Source organism: Squalius cephalus (assembly GCF_949319135.1).
Source record: "Squalius cephalus genome assembly, chromosome: 19".
NCBI classification, from domain to species: domain Eukaryota; kingdom Metazoa; phylum Chordata; class Actinopteri; order Cypriniformes; family Leuciscidae; genus Squalius; species Squalius cephalus.
In genome coordinates this window covers 36,610,798-36,630,110 of record NC_137140.1, presented here as the reverse complement: position 1 = coordinate 36,630,110, position 19,313 = coordinate 36,610,798, and the positions used below count along the sequence as shown (strand labels likewise).

Genomic DNA, 19,313 nt, shown 5'->3' with positions numbered 1-19,313 from the left:
CAGCATCAGCCTGAAGGAGGGCGAGGAGGAGTTCCTGCGGCGAGCTCGTCAGGTCCGGCGCTACGGCGCCGCCGTGGTCATCATGGCCTTCGATGAGGAAGGACAGGTGCGTTACTGGCAGATTACTGTTTGAGTTGATTTAATTAGTGTTGATTCCAATTTTGATGAATGTTGGGAACCGAACAATTTTGGACCCCATTGACTTTCATTATATGGACAAAAACGACATTCCTCAAAGTATCTTCCTTTGTGTTTTCCACAAAAAAGAAAGTCTGAGTGAACTAGTTCTTTAAAGGGATAGTTCACCCAAAAATGTAAATTAGCCCATGATTTACTCACCCTCAAGTCATCCTAGGTGTGTATGACATTCTTCTTTCAGACGAATACAATCAGAGTTATATTAAAAAATGTCCTGGCTCTTCCCAGCTTTATAATGGCAGTGAATGATCGTTTCTGTTTGAAGTCCATAAAAGTGCATCTATCTGTGTGTGTGTGTGTGTGTGTGTGTGTGTGTGTGTGTGTGTGTGTGTGTGTGTGTGTGTCCAGGCGACTGAAACGGATCAGAAGGTGCGGATCTGCGCGAGAGCCTATCAGCTCCTGATCAATAAGGCGGGCTTCAACCCCAATGACATCATCTTTGACCCGAACATTCTGACCATCGGCACCGGCATGGAGGAGCACTGCATGTACGCCGTCAACTTCATCAAAGCCACACGCAGCATCAAGGTCTGACACACACACACACACACACACACACACACACACACACACACTCAGAGACACACTCACGCACACACACACACACACTCAGAGACACACTCACTTACACACTCACACGCACACACACACTCAGAGACACACACACACACACACACACACGCGCGCACACACTCATACACACACACACACACACACACACACACACAGAGCATCAAGGTCTGTCTCACACTCAATGTGTGATGGGTAGGTTTAGGGGTCAGGTGTGTGTGTGTGTGTGATGGTTATCCATGATTTTCTACATGTATTTGACTGCATCTATAATATTTATGTCCCTGTAAATCGTTTATTTTAAGTGGACTTAAACTGTTAAATGTGTGTGTGTGTGTGTGTAGGAGAGTCTGCCGGGCGCCAGGATCAGCGGTGGCCTCTCCAACCTCTCGTTCTCCTTCAGAGGGATGGAGGTCATCAGGGAAGCCATGCATGGAGTGTTTCTCTACCACGCCATCAAGGTCAGTCTCAGTCTCAGTCTCAGTCTCAGCTCAGTCTCAGCTCAGTCTCAGTCACGACTCAGTCTCAGTCACGACTCAGTCTCAGCTCAGTCTCAGTCACGACTCAGTCCAGCTCAGTCTCAGCTCAGTCCAGCTCAGTCTCAGCTCAGTCTCAGTCTCAGCTCAGTCTCAGTCACGACTCAGTCTCAGCTCAGTCCAGCTCAGTCTCAGCTCAGTCTCAGCTCAGTCTCAGCTCAGTCTCAGCTCAGTCCAGCTCAGTCTCAGTCTCAGTCCAGCTCAGTCTCAGTCTCAGCTCAGTCTCAGCTCAGTCTCAGTCTCAGCTCAGTCTCAGCTCAGTCTCAGCTCAGTCTCAGCTCAGTCTCAGTCACGACTCAGTCTCAGTCACGACTCAGTCTCAGTCACGACTCAGTCTCAGCTCAGTCTCAGTCACGACTCAGTCCAGCTCAGTCTCAGCTCAGTCCAGCTCAGTCTCAGCTCAGTCTCAGTCTCAGCTCAGTCTCAGTCACGACTCAGTCTCAGCTCAGTCACGACTCAGTCTCAGCTCAGTCCAGCTCAGTCTCAGCTCAGTCTCAGCTCAGTCCAGCTCAGTCTCAGTCACGACTCAGTCTCAGTCACGACTCAGTCTCAGTCACGACTCAGTCTCAGTCACGACTCAGTCTCAGTCACGACTCAGTCTCAGTCACGACTCAGTCTCAGCTCAGTCTCAGTCACGACTCAGTCCAGCTCAGTCTCAGCTCAGTCCAGCTCAGTCTCAGCTCAGTCTCAGTCTCAGCTCAGTCTCAGTCACGACTCAGTCTCAGCTCAGTCCAGCTCAGTCTCAGCTCAGTCTCAGTCTCAGCTCAGTCTCAGTCACGACTCAGTCCAGCTCAGTCTCAGCTCAGTCCAGCTCAGTCTCAGCTCAGTCTCAGTCTCAGCTCAGTCTCAGTCACGACTCAGTCTCAGCTCAGTCACGACTCAGTCTCAGCTCAGTCCAGCTCAGTCTCAGCTCAGTCTCAGCTCAGTCCAGCTCAGTCTCAGTCTCAGTCCAGCTCAGTCTCAGTCTCAGCTCAGTCTCAGCTCAGTCCAGCTCAGTCTCAGTCTCAGTCCAGCTCAGTCTCAGTCTCAGCTCAGTCTCAGCTCAGTCTCAGCTCAGTCTCAGCTCAGTCTCAGCCTAATCTCAGTCTCAGCTCAGTGGTTTACAGTTAAAACTGTTATACATACAAACACACTAGTGTCCTAAAACTGCAGTCTTGAAACCGGGATCAGGATATTTAGTGGATAAGAAGGTTTATCCTTGTACAAACACATGAGTAACAGTAAACGTGTGTGTGTGTGTGTGTGTGTGTGTGCAGGATGGCATGGACATGGGGATCGTGAACGCTGGTAATCTGCCGGTGTATGACGACATCGATAAAGAGCTCCTGCTGCTCTGTGAGAACATCATCTGGAACCGAGACCCAGACGCCACAGAGAAGCTCCTGCTGTACGCTCAGGTACTGTAGAACCAGAACCAGAACCCGAGATCGGTAACATCTGATCCAAACCAGAACCAGAACCATCCGCTCAGAACCAAAACCATCCGCTCTAAACCAGAACCAGAACCTGAGACCGGTACCATCTGATCTAAACCAGAACCAGAACCATCCGCTCAGAACCAGAACCATCCGCTCAGAACCAGAACCATCCGCCCAGAACCATCCACTCTAAACCAGAACCATCCGCTCTAAACCAGAACCATCCGCTCAGAACCAAAACCATCCGCTCTAAACCAGAACCAGAACCTGAGACCGGTACCATCTGATCTAAACCAGAACCAGAACCCGAGATCGGTACCATCTGATCCGAATCAGAACCATCCACTCTAAACCAGAACCATCCGCTCAGAACCAGAACCTTCCGCTCTAAACCAGAACCAGAACCCGAGACCTGCGTTCCTGAACAAAAAAGACCCAGGGCCCGTGTGTATAAAACTTCTCAGAAAGGCTCTTAAGAATAGTCCTCAGCTTTGTTTTAAGTGTCAAACAATTCTTAGTAAAAAGTAGGACTTTTCTAAGAGTAGGAGACTTTTATAAAGAAGCTGAAAGCAACAGTAAAGTCTGAGACTGATTCTGAAGTGCTGCAAACTAATCACTACAACGATGTCAACTCAAAATGGCCGTCCTCAACCTCTGTTTCAGCCCATAGTGAGCCTGAGGTCACAGCAGCATAACACCAATGTAATTAGAATAAAATCACCTAATTAAGAATTAAAAATTTATTTCAATACTTACATTTATTTAAAAAAAAAAATTAAAAGTGCTACGGAATCATTTTCTATTGATACTCATTTACAGTTGGAGTGAAGCTTGCAATCCTCATGAAAGTGGCTTGCTTTTGAAGATCAGTTGGAAAGTCAGTGAACTGCCACAGTATTGGCCTTAAGTGTTGAGCAGCCCGGGACAACTGACATCTGCACCCTTTACCCAAAGATTATTGAAAATGTAAAAAAGATTTTGTAAGCATATCGTATAGCAGTGCTTTGAGTCAAAAATGTCATTATTTCTTTTCATCACTGCAGTCAGAGCACTAATTAGTAGAGTGGGAGGAGTTAGTTCATTTCTTACAAGCTCAGTTACAAAAAGAAAACCTTTACGATCAAGCCTGTATCGTTTATTTAACTGCCTGTCAATATAAGATAGCCTACATCATATACATGTGCATATGTTCGTTGGAAAGTTTGTGTCTCCTCCTCTCTGCTGCCATCTTGTTTCTCCTAACTAGGCTAGGAGACCTCTCCAGCACTGAGAGCTGAGCCCTAGTCTTAACACTTAGGAACATTCATGAATCTTATTCTTGAGTAATCTTAGTATTTTGACACACTTGAGATAAATTTTACTCTGAGCTTCTTTATACATGCGGCCCCAGATCTTGATGCTAATGGATTTGGTTTGGTGCAAAAACCTTTGACTTACTTGAGAAGTGCTTCATGCTTGTTTTAATTGGATTAATTTGTACTTTAAACTTTAATGAAGGAGTGTGTTGATGTAACCCTTGAGCTGTGCTTAAAATCCTTGACCTAAGTTGGTATCTGGGTCAAAAATGACCCACCTTTTAAATGACTTGTAGATCTCTCATTATTCTGTGGCATCGCCAAATATTGGACTCTATCTTTTTATCCAAGTTTTTCTTTCGATTAGCACAGGGTTTGTGTGTCTTGTGGAGCTGACAGATTGCAGGCCTCATTGATCTGAGCTCATGCACCTGTGAAATATGTGGAAGCGCTGAGATCAACTGTTGTGGACCGAAGTGTCAGTCTGTGTTCCTCATGTTGTCGTTTTCTGCTGTGTGTAGAATAACGCTAAAGGAGGAAAGAAGGTTGTTCAGACGGATGAGTGGAGGAGCGGCAGCGTGGAGGAGCGGCTGGAGTACGCACTCATCAAGGTCAGTCCACACACACACACACACACACACACACACACACTTCCTTTCACTGCGCATAACACACAATCAGAGGATAGAGAGACCAGACTAAGCGGCAACCTTCCCTCTCTCTCTCGAGTCCAACACTGAAGAGACTTAAACTGCAGTTCCTCCACTGGCCACTAGAGGCCGGCTGCAGAAGAGACTCAATCCCATAGACACGCATGTTAAAATTCCCAACTTTACAGCAGAAAACACATGTTTACAGTCTGGTGCTAAAAGTGGTTTTGGTCTATATCGCTAATGTTGCCCTTCATGACGACTGTGAGGGGGGACATTTTTATAACTCATCCGTTTAAATTATATTAAGACCTAAGACTAGTTCTGCATAATTAAGGGCGTGGCCACTAATCCGCCTCGCCGCACATTGTCGTTTATCCGGGAGTGACGCGAGGCCAAGATGGCGACGGCCGGCTCCGCCCACTTTGGGCTTCAGAAACACCCGTATGTTTTTACAGTCTATGGACCGGACATAATGAAGCTGTGTGTGTGTGTGTGTGTGCATGTGTGTGTGTCTGTTCTCAGGGAATAGAGAAGCATGTGGTGGAGGACACTGAGGAGGCGCGTCTTCACTCGGACCGGTATCCCCGGCCGCTGCATGTGATCGAGGGGCCGCTCATGAACGGCATGAAGACGGTCGGAGATCTGTTCGGGGCCGGGAAGATGTTCTTACCACAGGTACCAGAGACACACACACCTCAATGAAACACTGATGATGATGATGATGAAGATGATGGTATCAGTTCATATTGATAAGCTCGCTTACATCAGCAGAGAAGCCGAAGACGTGGAGCAACTTCAACTTCTTCACATTTAATAGCAACGTTGTTGCCCAAAGTGCATCACAGTTTATAATCAATACATACATATGGGGTGTAACGATTCCCTCATGTCACGATACTGAACTCACGATACTGAACTCACGATGCAATATTACTGCAATACTCCAAGACATATGATAAAAGTTATCAAAAAATGTTCTGTTGATTGAAATGCCAGATTTAGTTTTACATTGTGTGTGTAAATGAATATTCTTGGTGCTGAAACCCAATACAGGACAATAGAGACGCCAGAATAACAATATTCATGATTCTGAAGCTGAAAACACTGAATTATTGTAGATGAATATGCTTTCACTGTCACTGACTAGATATATTTAAAATAATGTAGGACACTTTTACTGGATATCTGGCATTATCAGGACACACATATATTCCTCCATTGCATTATTATACATTATATTCAACATTATATAGTAGTTTAATGTACAACCCGAATTCCGGAAAAGTTGGGACGTTTTTTAAATTTTAATAAAATGAAAACTAAAGGAATTTCAAATCACATGAGCCAATATTTTATTCACAATAGAACATAGATAACGTAGCAAATGTTTAAACTGAGAAATTATACACTTTTATCCACTTAATTAGCTCATTTAAAATGTAATGCCTGCTACAGGTCTCAAAAAAGTTGGCACGGGGGCAACAAATGGCTAAAAAAGCAAGCAGTTTTGAAAAGATTCAGCTGGGAGAACATCTAGTGATTAATTATCAGGTCTGTAACATGATTAGCTATAAAAGCTTTGTCTTAGAGAAGCAGAGTCTCTCAGAAGTAAAGATGGGCAGAGGCTCTCCAATCTGTGAAAGACTGCGTAAAAAAATTGTGGAAAACTTTAAAAACAATGTTCCTCAACGTCAAATTGCAAAGGCTTTGCAAATCTCATCATCTACAGTGCATAACATCATCAAAAGATTCAGAGAAACTGGAGAAATCTCTGTGCGTAAGGGACAAGGCCGGAGACCTTTATTGGATGCCCGTGGTCTTCAGGCCCTCAGACGACACTGCATCACTCATCGGCATGATTGTGTCAATGACATTACTAAATGGGCCCAGGAATACTTTCAGAAACCACTGTCGGTAAACACAATCCGCCGTGCCATCAGCAGATGCCAACTAAAGCTCTATCATGCAAAAAGGAAGCCATATGTGAACATGGTCCAGAAGCGCCGTTGTGTCCTGTGGGCCAAGGCTCATTTAAAATGGACTATTTCAAAGTGGAATAGTGTTTTATGGTCAGACGAGTCCAAATTTGACATTCTTGTTGGAAATCACGGACGCCGTGTCCTCCGGGCTAAAGAGGAGGGAGACCTTCCAGCGTGTCATCAGCGTTCAGTTCAAAAGCCAGCATCTCTGATGGTATGGGGGTGCATAAGTGCATACGGTATGGGCAGCTTGCATGTTTTGGAAGGCTCTGTGAATGCTGAAAGGTATATAAAGGTTTTAGAGCAACATATGCTTCCCTCCAAACAACGTCTATTTCAGGGAAGGCCTTGTTTATTTCAGCAGGACAATGCAAAACCACATACTGCAGCTATTACAACAGCATGGCTTCGTCGTAGAAGAGTCCGGGTGCTGAACTGGCCTGCCTGCAGTCCAGATCTTTCACCTATAGAGAACATTTGGCGCATCATTAAACGAAAAATATGTCAAAGACGACCACGAACTCTTCAGCAGCTGGAAATCTATATAAGGCAAGAATGGGACCAAATTCCAACAGCAAAACTCCAGCAACTCATAGCCTCAATGCCCAGACGTCTTCAAACTGTTTTGAAAAGAAAAGGAGATGCTACACCATGGTAAACATGCCCCGTCCCAACTATTTTGAGACCTGTAGCAGAAATCAAAATTGAAATGAGCTCATTTTGTGCATAAAATTGTAAACTTTCTCAGTTTAAACATTTGCTATGTTATCTATGTTCTATTGTGAATAAAATATTGGCTCATGTGATTTGAAAGTCTTTTAGTTTTCATTTTATTAAAATTTAAAAAACGTCCCAACTTTTCCGGAATTCGGGTTGTACTATTGACACTAAAACTCTGAAAACTTGCATTTTTTTCATTTTTATTTTGGGTGAACTATACACAATACATATTGTCACTATCCACGATACATATTTTTGCATTTTCGTATTGCGATATATGGTGACACCCCTTCATACATCTATAAAAACATTTACCAAGCCTAGCAAACGAAGGCATGACTACACACTCTTAGACACACACCCGAGAGAGAGAGAAAAACTAAATAAAAATAAGTTTTATAACAAAAACTTTATTACAAGTGGTTAAAAATAAAGCTTCATGAAGAGGCTTTAACATCTTCTAAAGAGCAACTAAAGGTTCTTTATAGTGGACACAAATTCTTTAGATTATTGAAATGTTCTTTACTTTAAGAAAAAATGTGGATTCAAAAATAGTTATTTTATGGTATAGAGGAGAGTGAGTGAGAGTCAGAGACAGTAGTGGAGTCCATCACAGGTCCGGTGTGTGTGTGTGTGTCATCAGGTGATCAAATCAGCGCGTGTGATGAAGAAAGCGGTCGGGCATCTGATTCCCTTCATGGAGAAGGAGAGACAGGAGATGATGTCGGGATCTGATGAAGACGCGGTGAGTGTGATGATGAAGAACAACCTGATGATGATCACAGATCTGATTCTCAGAGAGCATGACGGGACAGTTACTGTGTGTGTGTGTGTGTGTGTGTGTGTGTGTGTGTGCGTGTGCGTGTGTGTGCGCTGGCTCTGCAGGACCCGTATCAGGGGACGGTTCTGTTGGCCACGGTGAAGGGAGACGTTCATGATATCGGCAAGAACATTGTGGGAGTCGTGCTGGGATGCAACAACTTCAGGTGAGTGTGTGTGTGTGTGTGTGTGTGTGTGTGTGTGTGTGTGTGTGTGTGTGTTTAAGCCCTGCTCCTGGCGTATGATTTGTATTTAGTGTCCGTTCAGTTGTAGCAGATGTTTGAAGTCAGATGAGTAAACGCTGCCATCAGTCATTCTAACCCGACGCTGTGTGTGTGTGTGTGTGTGTGTGTGTGTGTGTCCTTAGGGTCATTGATCTGGGAGTGATGATTCCCTGTGACAGAATCCTGCGGGAGGCCATTCAAAACAAAGCCGGTGTGTGTGTGTGATGCTCTCCTGTGGAAGTACAATAATGATAAATGTTTTTGAAACAGAAAAGCTTGTTGAATTGCACTAATTGAATAAAACATGCATTGCATTAACTGTGACTGCATTTGAATGCATTGTATTTTTAGGGCTTGCATTACTTTGCTTCCATATTCTCCTCTCTGAATGAGTGTGTTCACACACGCCTGATTCTCTGTGTGTGTAGATGTCATCGGGCTCTCTGGCCTCATCACTCCGTCTCTGGATGAAATGATTCATGTGGCCAAAGAGATGGAGCGTCTGGGCCTGAAGATTCCTCTGCTGATCGGGGGGGCGACCACGTCCAAGTACGGCTCCGTTCCCGAGAGGTTTACATGCGCTTACAGGGATGAAGGGAAGCAGTTTTATGTGGCCATCGTGTCATGAGACTCGTCACGATTCTTCTGAAGATGCTTTATTGGAGTCTCTTATTTAAATATCAGTAGCAGACGCAGTTGTTTAGCTGGACTCTTTTCCAGTCTCATTCTGATTCACTGATTCATTTGCATCATCACTCAGAATTGTCATATTTTATAATGTTTGAGTGAGATTGAGTTATTGCCTCTAAATGTTTCTGTTAATTACACTGATGATGCTCTGAAATTTCTAAATGATCCTGTCAGTTCTTTAAGTTCGTTCATTTAGTAAAACAGGTTTTTACAGTACTGAATGCATTCGTCTGGTTACTGTGGATGAACTGACAGAAAATCCTCTGTGTGTGTGTGTGTGTGTGTGTGTGTGTGTGTGTGTGTGTGTGTGTGTGTGTGTGTGTTTTGACAGGACTCACACGGCGGTGAGAATCGCCCCGCGCTACAACTCACCCGTCGTTCATGTGCTGGACGCGTCCCGCAGCGTAGTAGTGGTGAGACACATGTCTCTCTCTCTCTCTCTCTCGCTCTCTCTCTCTCTCTCTCTCTCTCTCTCTCTCTCTCTCTCTCTCTCTCTCTCTCTCTCTCTCTCTCTATCTCTCTCTCTATCTCTCTCTCTCTCTCTCTCTCTCTCTCTCTCTATCTCTCTCGCTCTCTCTCTCGCTCTCTCTCTCGCTCTCTCTCTATTTGATAAAAAATATCAATATTGCCTTTATGAGAATGCAAGCTTCTACTGGTTGGGCTGCTTCTGATGATGAAGATGATGATGAGGATGAGGAGATGATATGATGATGATATGATATGAAATGATGATGGTGATGGTTATGATGATGGTTATGATGATGATGATGATGATATGATATGATATGAAATGATGATGATGATGATGATGATGATGATGATGATATGATGATGACTCTGCAGTGCTCTCAGCTGCTGGATGAAGCCGTGCGTGAGGATTACTTTGAGGAGCTCCGAGACGAGTATGAAGACATCCGACACGATCACTACGACTCCCTGAAGGTCTGACGGTCACATGACATGTTATGCACATATACCAGTTATGCTTTTACACACACAGAGAGTTATTCTGTGTGACAGATGCTTCAGTGCACAGACTGAAGTGTGTGTGTGAGTGTGATGGTGTGTTTGTTTCCTCCAGGACAGACGCTTCTTGTCTCTGAGTCGAGCGCGAGAGAAGGGCCTGCACATAGACTGGCTCTCGCAGACCAGACCAGGTGTGTGTAAACCCGAGAGGGAGAGAGGGAGCGAGGGAGTGAGAGAGAGAGAGGGAGCGAGAGAGAGAGGGAGAGAGTGTGAGGGAGTGAGAGAGTGTGAGTGTGTGAGTGGGTGAGTGAGTGTGTGAGTGTTTGAGTGAGATAGAGAGTGAGTGTGTGTGTGTGTAGTATCTCAGTTTCAGAAATGACAGAGAATTGCTCTATAGTGTTAGTTATATCAGGAGTGTGTGTGTGTGTGTGTGTTTTCTCTCAGTGCGGCCGCAGTTCTTGGGCACACGCGTGTTTGACTCGTATGACCTGCGTAAGCTGGTGGACTTCATCGACTGGAAGCCCTTCTTTGACGTGTGGCAGCTGAGGGGCAAATACCCCAACCGTGGATACCCCAAAATATTCAAGGACAAAACCGTGGGTGCGTCTGATTGGCTGCAGGGTCAGCGTATGGAGGTCAGAGGTCAGCGTGGGTGACCTCTCTAATGTGTGTGTGTGTGTGTGTTTCAGGAGAGGAGGCTCGGCGTGTCCATGATGATGCTGTGAAGCTGCTGAACCGCTTGATTGACAACGGAGGTCTTCAGGCCCGGGGGATTCTGGGATTCTGGCGCGCTCAGAGTGACGGCGATGACATCATCCTGTACGGTGATGATGTCACGTCACACATCGCCACCTTCCACGGCCTCCGACAGCAGGTGATCAAACCATATTCTAAAACCATAGACATAAAAAATAGATGTTGTAGTTGATTCGGATTAGCTGAGGTGACGTGACACTAACAGACAGCAGACAAACGGCTAGTAGTGACATCAGCAGCAATCCACCTGTCACTCAAGTGGCCACGCCCTTAATTATGCAGAACTTTAAGGCTTAATATAATTTAAATGGATGAGTTATACAAAAATTCACCCCCCTCACAGTCATCATGAAGGGCAACATTAGCGATATAGACCAAAACCACTTTTAGCACCAGACTGTAAACATGTGTTTTCTGCTGTAAAGTTGGCCATTTTAACATGGGGGTTTATGGGATTGAGTCTCTAGTGGCCAGTGGATGAACTGTAGTTTAACTCACTTCAGTGTTGGACTCGAGAGAGAGAGAGAGAGGGGAAGGTTTCCACTTAGATCAAACAGACCAATCACAGCTCATTCTGCTCACATGCATCACGTGTTCCAGTCCTGATGTTTTCCACACGTGTTCTCCCGCAGGCGGAGAAGGACTCTGCGAGCTCGGAGCCGTACCTGTGCCTGTCGGACTTCGTGGCTCCTCGCGGCAGCGGCGTTCAGGATTACGTGGGTCTGTTCGCAGTGTCCGTGTTCGGAGCGGAAGAACTCAGCCGGACGTTTGAGCAGCAGAACGACGATTACAACAGCATCATGGTCAAAGCGCTGGCGGACCGACTCGCTGAGGTAAACTTTCAAAATCACAGTGCGTTCAGCCAACTTCTACATTTCTCTGCATTAAAATGGTACAAATCTATGGAAGTTTGTTTCCGCCACAGAATAAAAAATAAAAAAGATAATTGCGACTTATCTCACAATTCTGACATTTTATCTCAGAATTGCATGATATAAAGTCAGAATTGTGTGATATAAAGTCAGAATTGTGTGATATAAAGTCAGAATTGCGTGTTATAAAGTCAGAATTGTGAGATATAAAGTCAGAATTGTGAGATATAAAGTCAGAATTGCATGTTATAAAGTCAGAATTGTGAGATATAAAGTCAGAATTGTGAGATATAAAGTCAGAATTGTGAGTTATAAAGTCAGAATTGCGAGATATAACGTCAGAATTGCGAGATATAAAGTCAGAATTGCGAGATATAAAGTCAGAATTGCGAGATATAAAGTCCGAATTGCGAGATATAAAGTCCGAATTGCGAGATATAAAGTCCGAATTGCGAGATATAAAGTCCGAATTGTGAGATATAAAGTCCGAATTGTGAGATATAAAGTCCGAATTGCGAGATATAAAGTCAGAATTGCGAGATATAACGTCAGAATTGCGAGATATAACGTCAGAATTGCGAGATATAACGTCAGAATTGCGAGATATAACGTCAGAATTGCGAGATATAACGTCAGAATTGCGAGATATAACGTCAGAATTGCGAGATATAACGTCAGAATTGCGAGATATAACGTCAGAATTGCGAGATATAACGTCAGAATTGCGAGATATAACGTCAGAATTGCGAGATATAAAGTCAGAATTGCGAGATATAAAGTCAGAATTGCGAGATATAAAGTCAGAATTGCGAGATATAACGTCAGAATTGTGAGATATAAAGTCAGAATTGAGAGATATAAAGTCCGAATTGAGAGATATAAAGTCAGAATTGTGAGATATAAAGTCAGAATTGTGAGATATAAAGTCAGAATTGTGAGATATAAAGTCCGAATTGCGAGATATAAAGTCCGAATTGCGAGATATAAAGTCCGAATTGCGAGATATAAAGTCCGAATTGCGAGATATAAAGTCCGAATTGCGAGATATAACGTCAGAATTGCGAGATATAACGTCAGAATTGCTAGATATAACGTCAGAATTGCGAGATATAAAGTCAGAATTGCGAGATATAAAGTCAGAATTGCGAGATATAAAGTCAGAATTGCGAGATATAAAGTCAGAATTGCGAGATATAAAGTCAGAATTGCGAGATATAAAGTCAGAATTGTGTGATATAAAGTCAGAATTGTGAGATATAAAGTCAGAATTGTGAGATATAAAGTCCGAATTGTGAGATATAAAGTCCGAATTGTGAGATATAAAGTCCGAATTGTGAGATATAAAGTCCGAATTGTGAGATATAAAGTCCGAATTGTGAGATATAAAGTCCGAATTGTGAGATATAAAGTCAGAATTGCGAGATATAAAGTCAGAATTGCGAGATATAAAGTCAGAATTGTGTGATATATAGTCAGAATTGTGAGATATAAAGTCAGAATTGCGAGATATAAAGTCAGAATTGTGTGATATATAGTCAGAATTGTGAGATATAAAGTCAGAATTGTGAGATATAAAGTCAGAATTGTGTGATATAAAGTCAGAATTGTGTGATATAAAGTCAGAATTGCGAGATATAAAGTCAGAATTGCGAGATATAAAGTCAGAATTGCGAGATATAAAGTCAGAATTGCGAGATATAAAGTCAGAATTGCGAGATATAAAGTCAGAATTGTGTGATATAAAGTCAGAATTGTGAGATATAAAGTCAGAATTGTGAGATATAAAGTCAGAATTGTGAGATATAAAGTCAGAATTGTGAGATATAAAGTCCGAATTGTGAGATATAAAGTCCGAATTGTGAGATATAAAGTCCGAATTGTGAGATATAAAGTCCGAATTGTGAGATATAAAGTCCGAATTGTGAGATATAAAGTCCGAATTGTGAGATATAAAGTCCGAATTGTGAGATATAAAGTCAGAATTGCGAGATATAAAGTCAGAATTGCGAGATATAAAGTCAGAATTGTGTGATATATAGTCAGAATTGTGAGATATAAAGTCAGAATTGCGAGATATAAAGTCAGAATTGCGAGATATAGTCAGAATTGCGAGATATAAAGTCAGAATTGCGAGATATAAAGTCAGAATTGCGAGATATAAAGTCAGAATTGTGAGATATAAAGTCAGAATTGCGAGATATAAAGTCAGAATTGCGAGATATAAAGTCAGAATTGTGTGATATAAAGTCAGAATTGTGTGATATAAAGTCAGAATTGCGAGATATAAAGTCAGAATTGCGAGATATAAAGTCAGAATTGCGAGATATAAAGTCAGAATTGCGAGATATAAAGTCAGAATTGTGTGATATAAAGTCAGAATTGTGTGATATAAAGTCAGAATTGTGTGATATAAAGTCAGAATTGCGAGATATAAAGTCAGAATTGCGAGATATAAAGTCAGAATTGTGAGATATAAAGTCAGAATTGCGAGATATAAAGTCAGAATTGCGAGATATAAAGTCAGAATTGTGAGATATAAAGTCAGAATTGCGAGATATAAAGTCAGAATTGTGTGATATAAAGTCAGAATTGTGTGATATAAAGTCAGAATTGCGAGATATAAAGTCAGAATTGTGTGATATAAAGTCAGAATTGTGAGATATAAAGTCAGAATTGTGTGATATAAAGTCAGAATTGCGAGATATAAAGTCAGAATTGTGAGATATAAAGTCAGAATTGCGAGATATAAAGTCAGAATTGTGAGATATAAAGTCAGAATTGCGAGATATAAAGTCAGAATTGTGAGATATAAAGTCAGAATTGTGTGATATAAAGTCAGAATTGCGAAATATAACGTCAGAATTGCGAGATATAAAGTCAGAATTGCGAGATATAGTCAGAATTGCGAAATATAACGTCAGAATTGCGAGATATAAAGTCAGAATTGTGATATAAAGTCAGAATTGCGAGATATAAAGTCAGAATTGCGTGTGCGCAAATGAAGTCTTTATGAGCGAGTCATTGAATCATTCATTCAAGAGATTTGTTCAAAAACGCGGACTCATCCAGTGATGAAGCGAGTGAGGTCATCAGGTGCGAGTCGAACTCATTGAATAATTCACTTCAAATGAATAAAATCTTTTTAAACAGGGTTCCCACGGGTCCTTGAAATACTTGAAAGTTTGTGAATCTGAAAAAAATATTTCAAGGCCCTGGAAAGTTTTTGGAAATAAACACACACAGATGCAGGTCCTTGAAAGTGCTTGAATTTATTTTGTGCAAGAAGTTTTCTGGGGGAAAAAATCCATATTATTCCCTCCGGTCCGCTAATGTGTTATTTCACCAACTCTTCGTGGCCTACGCGCACTAGCTTGCTTGATTAGGGTTAGTTATGCGCATTAACGTGTTACGTTAAGTGTTTCCCCCGCGAGTTACTTTGTGTTGTACGTTGCCATGACGTTCAAGCGCACAAAACTACTACGATGGAACCTCAAGGTTTGTTGTTGAACACCACATTCGTGTCCCCACATTAGTTCCTTGAGTTTGAGGGTGTTGGGCCTGGAAAGTCCTTGAGGTTGGAGTTAGCCGAGGTGTGGGAGCCGTTTAAACAGAGCCTCTAGTAAAGACATGTTATTTCCTCCAGTGTCTGAGCGTGTGTTTCTCTGCAGGCGTTCGCGGAGGAGCTGCACGCTCGCGTCCGCAGGGATTGGTGGGGTTACAGCGGAGAGGAGGATCTGTCGACCTCTGACCTCCACCGGCTGCGCTACGATGGCATCCGGCCGGCCGCAGGGTATCCCAGCCAACCCGACCACACCGAGAAGCTCACCATGTGGAGACTGGCCGACATACAGGAGAAAACCGGTACGGGACGCAGAGAAGCATCAGTGCTGCGCTCCCATTGGCCGTCTGTCTCACACCCGTGTGCGTGCTCAGGCCTCGTCCACACTGAGACGCCGTTTTTATCAGTCAAACCTAACCTTTCTGAAAACACTCTCTAAAGTGGATAAATGTGAAAACGGCGTTTGTATCCGCATGAATGTAGGCGTGGCCTGGGCTGTGATTGGTCAGACGGCTCACTCGCACATCGACTGCTTTCATGTGTTTCTGTGATGATGAAGTGTGAAAAGACCCAGACGTGTGTGTTCATGTTCCCGCAGGAATCGCTCTGACCGAGTCTCTGGCCATGACTCCCGCCGCGTCCGTGTCCGGCCTGTACTTCTCCAACCCCAAATCCTGTTATTTCGCTGTGGGGAAAATCACTAAAGAGCAGGTATGAAGCTCACGCTAACAGCAGATAGTTGTTGAATGACGGACCGTCTGATGAGTTTGCTGCAGCAGGTTCATGTGAGATATTCCCTGAATTTTTTATTTATTGAAATAATTATAATTATTTTAGTGAGACTTTGCTTAAAGTTAATCAATTTATCCCTTAAAACTCATCTTTGATCACCAAAATTAAATATTTTAAAGTTTTTTTCTTACATTCAAATATCTTGAATGTAACTCGACACCCTTGCCTAATTTAGTACGCGCGGTTCTATGAATATGCAAATGAGCCCCGCCTCCACTCACTCACTCAGCTCAGAGATCCACTGGTTGACGATCACACGTTGATCTGATTGGTTACAAGGTAGTTTGTGACGAGGAAATACTCAGCAATGCTGTCGACTTATGAACTTACACATGGTGTGTCTTAAAGCAGATTAAAAACACCATATAGACACATAAACAACATTAAAAGCTGGATTTACACCACAGGGGGACTTTTTGTATAATGTATTCATAATGTTCGTTATAATGCATTGTCTCTTTTCATCAATAATTGTAACCACAGTTAAAAGGCATTATAATATTTTCAGATTCCTTGTTCATCTGCAATGGGTTGTTTGTCCTGTGTTTTAATGCATTATACTTTCTAAAGGTGTTCAATAAATAGAACGAATATCTATTATAACTTATTAATGAGATCACACAATGCATTATAAGGTGCGTTACAAAGCATAAATAATGCATTCAAAATACTTTTAGAATTCATTATATAATAAGAGTCTAAAGTGACTTTGGATAACAAAAATGTGAGATGCCAGAATGTTGCTATGGTTACCAAGCTGTCAATCATAACAATCTCAGTAGTGAGGGCTCTCTCTCTCTCTCTCTCTCTCTCTCTCTCTCTCTCACACACACACTCTCTCTCTCTCACACACTCAGGTGGAGGATTACGCGCACCGGAAGCAGATGTCGGTGTGTGAGGTGGAGCGCTGGTTGGGGCCGGTCCTGGGCTACGACACCGACTGACCCGTGAGAACTCTCTCTCCTGTGACGGACCTTCATCCGCTCGGTTTCGACGGTTTCGGCCCAGATTGGGGATTTTTATCTCAAAGAGTCCCAAAAACCTCTTTTAATCTTGACACTACAGAGGAGCCGTCAGAGGACCGTCTGTTTTTAACGGAACCGTGACAAACTCTTTATTTTTAGGCCTGTGGGTTTTATAGGTTGATTTCTTATTAAACTCTGTATTAGATTTATAGAAAATAATGGTAAGAAACACCATCTTAACTTAAAGACTCGTGCAGATCCTTTATTTCTTTTAGATTCTGATGTCATCATAGAAACGGATCCGTTTTTTTAGACACTGTAAATTCAGTATTAACTTTCTATGTTTGACTTTATGCTCAACTGTGTGTGTATGCGAGGTCCATAAGAGCAAATGCCTAGTTTTAGTGTTAATATTAGATCATAAGAGCCGGTAACCGGTATCAGTGTTTAATTTTTTTTTCAATCATTTTTTTTTTCAGTTTGTTGATTTCACACCTGAAAAAAACATTGTGAACATTTCTGTTTAGATGAATGTTGAAAGATGTACTTCCTATATTTTCATATAAATCTGCACTAAATCCAAACTCTGTGTTTGCTATGATTGTAATTGTGTATCTATATTTACATTAAGGAGATCTTTCGGGTTTCAGATCATCAGGTTTAGTTCACACATTCTCACATTAACACTTTACTCTCATATTTCTATCCTAATAATATTATCCCAATATTGAATTTAACTTTTAAATGAATAATTCGATACAGTGCACTTATGTTTAAAAAATGCACAGTAATTAAAGACACCTAAAATATATTAATGTGTAATATTAGCCAGTACTATAGTGTTTTATTAGAGTTTAGAAAGAGTTAACGGTCTATGGAAGGGTTTAAATAGTTTAGTTTCTTCTGTCCATTAATGATTCTTGAGTCTGAAGCAGATTTTGCAGCTTTTGTTTTCTTCTTGCAGTCAAAACCTGTAAGAATTATAATCATGTATCATTATATCACATTTGTTCTCAGTTAAGATGGGCTGTAACACTAATAGACAACATGAGTGTCACTTTATATTTCATACATGCACTCATTGTGTTAATTCAGTGATTCTTGAGATTTAATGTTAATATTTCAAGCATTTATAAACACATACACATGTTTAGATGTTCCACTGTTCCCATTTGGTTATTTTTTGGGAACCGAATAAGGACCTTCCCTGATCGTTCCCTGCAGGTTATTTATAAGTTTTATTTGTATAACCATGTGTTATTATGCTGAAATGTCATTTTTCATTAACAAAGTGTATTTTGCTGTTGCAGTTTATTAAAACCTGGATAAGTAAAAACGCATTATAATTTTCGGATAAATCCAATTTTATCGCTAAAAATATTAAAACAAGGTTATGCGTAGTATGAAAAGCATACAGATCATTAATACGTGGTTTGTTAGTAACTTTCTTTAATGCGCGCGCTTCTCCAGAACGCGCTTATTCTGTCCTCCTCAGAAAGCCGCGAACTCGCGTAATTTAAACATAACGGTCATTTCGTTTTGCTGACTGACTAACATTAGTCTATCGACCTCTTTATGGAATAATTGCTTATAATTAATAATATATGCGAGAGTATCGTGTGATTTCAGAGATTTGACACGTCTAATTGAAGAGAACATGAAGTTAAACGAGAAGTTTTTGTTTGCTGACCAAAAGAGGGAAGCACGTCCCGCTAATTCAGGGGTAAGAAATGAATGAAATGTTATTGTTGTTAGCTAAGTTAATCATTTTAATGTCTGTGAATAAAATTACTATTTTTAAAAATCCGTATTATATTTATTTATATTAAATTGTTAACGTAGCTGGGCCATAATTTCGCCGTTTAAAAAATATCATACTGTCATAATTATGACATAAAAAGTCGAAATTATGACTTGGTGTGTCATAGTTAAGATTTTCCAAAGCTTGATTTTTTTCTTATAGGCTATGGCAGAAATAGGCTTCCATACGGATGAACTTTGTCGTTTAATATTTATGGACATATTCGTTTACATACAGAATTCAAAACATTTTGAGGTATGAAAGTCCTGGGGCCAGTTGGATAAACATTAAGACTTTGTCTTAAAAACTAGTCTGACCAACAAGCAGTTAATTAGGCCTAATCAGTCTCACTTTTCGGATTCAAATTAGACCAAATTATGTGACTGACCTAAAAAAGTTATGACCAGTCTTAAAGAAAAAAAAAAATGAAATGACTAACTTGTAAGACTAGTCTAGCAGTTTCTGCAACCGGCCCGGTGTATGTTAAGGGTCTTGTGTGA

At 41.6% G+C, this 19,313-nt stretch overlaps 1 protein-coding gene across 2 annotated transcripts in view; it reads left to right on the top strand.

Annotated features, from left to right (window-relative positions):
- Positions 1–18,351, top strand: part of mtr (5-methyltetrahydrofolate-homocysteine methyltransferase) — a 27,923-nt gene extending 9,572 nt beyond the window's left edge. For both annotated transcript variants that reach the window (XM_079850767.1, XM_079850768.1), the window contains 19 exons: positions 1–106; positions 547–726; positions 1,113–1,229; positions 2,561–2,701; positions 4,539–4,628; positions 5,193–5,345; positions 8,013–8,114; positions 8,255–8,355; positions 8,556–8,623; positions 8,841–8,961; positions 9,434–9,515; positions 9,946–10,044; positions 10,184–10,259; positions 10,513–10,668; positions 10,758–10,942; positions 11,457–11,657; positions 15,365–15,557; positions 15,854–15,966; positions 16,905–18,351. The exon at positions 1–106 is cut by the window's left edge and continues 80 nt beyond it. In XM_079850767.1, coding sequence (XP_079706893.1) covers positions 1–106; positions 547–726; positions 1,113–1,229; positions 2,561–2,701; positions 4,539–4,628; positions 5,193–5,345; positions 8,013–8,114; positions 8,255–8,355; positions 8,556–8,623; positions 8,841–8,961; positions 9,434–9,515; positions 9,946–10,044; positions 10,184–10,259; positions 10,513–10,668; positions 10,758–10,942; positions 11,457–11,657; positions 15,365–15,557; positions 15,854–15,966; positions 16,905–16,991 — 2,371 coding nt within the window. In that variant the 3' untranslated portion in view covers positions 16,992–18,351. The remainder of the gene's footprint in view (positions 107–546; positions 727–1,112; positions 1,230–2,560; positions 2,702–4,538; positions 4,629–5,192; positions 5,346–8,012; positions 8,115–8,254; positions 8,356–8,555; positions 8,624–8,840; positions 8,962–9,433; positions 9,516–9,945; positions 10,045–10,183; positions 10,260–10,512; positions 10,669–10,757; positions 10,943–11,456; positions 11,658–15,364; positions 15,558–15,853; positions 15,967–16,904) is intronic.
- Positions 18,352–19,313: the final 962 nt, after the last annotated feature.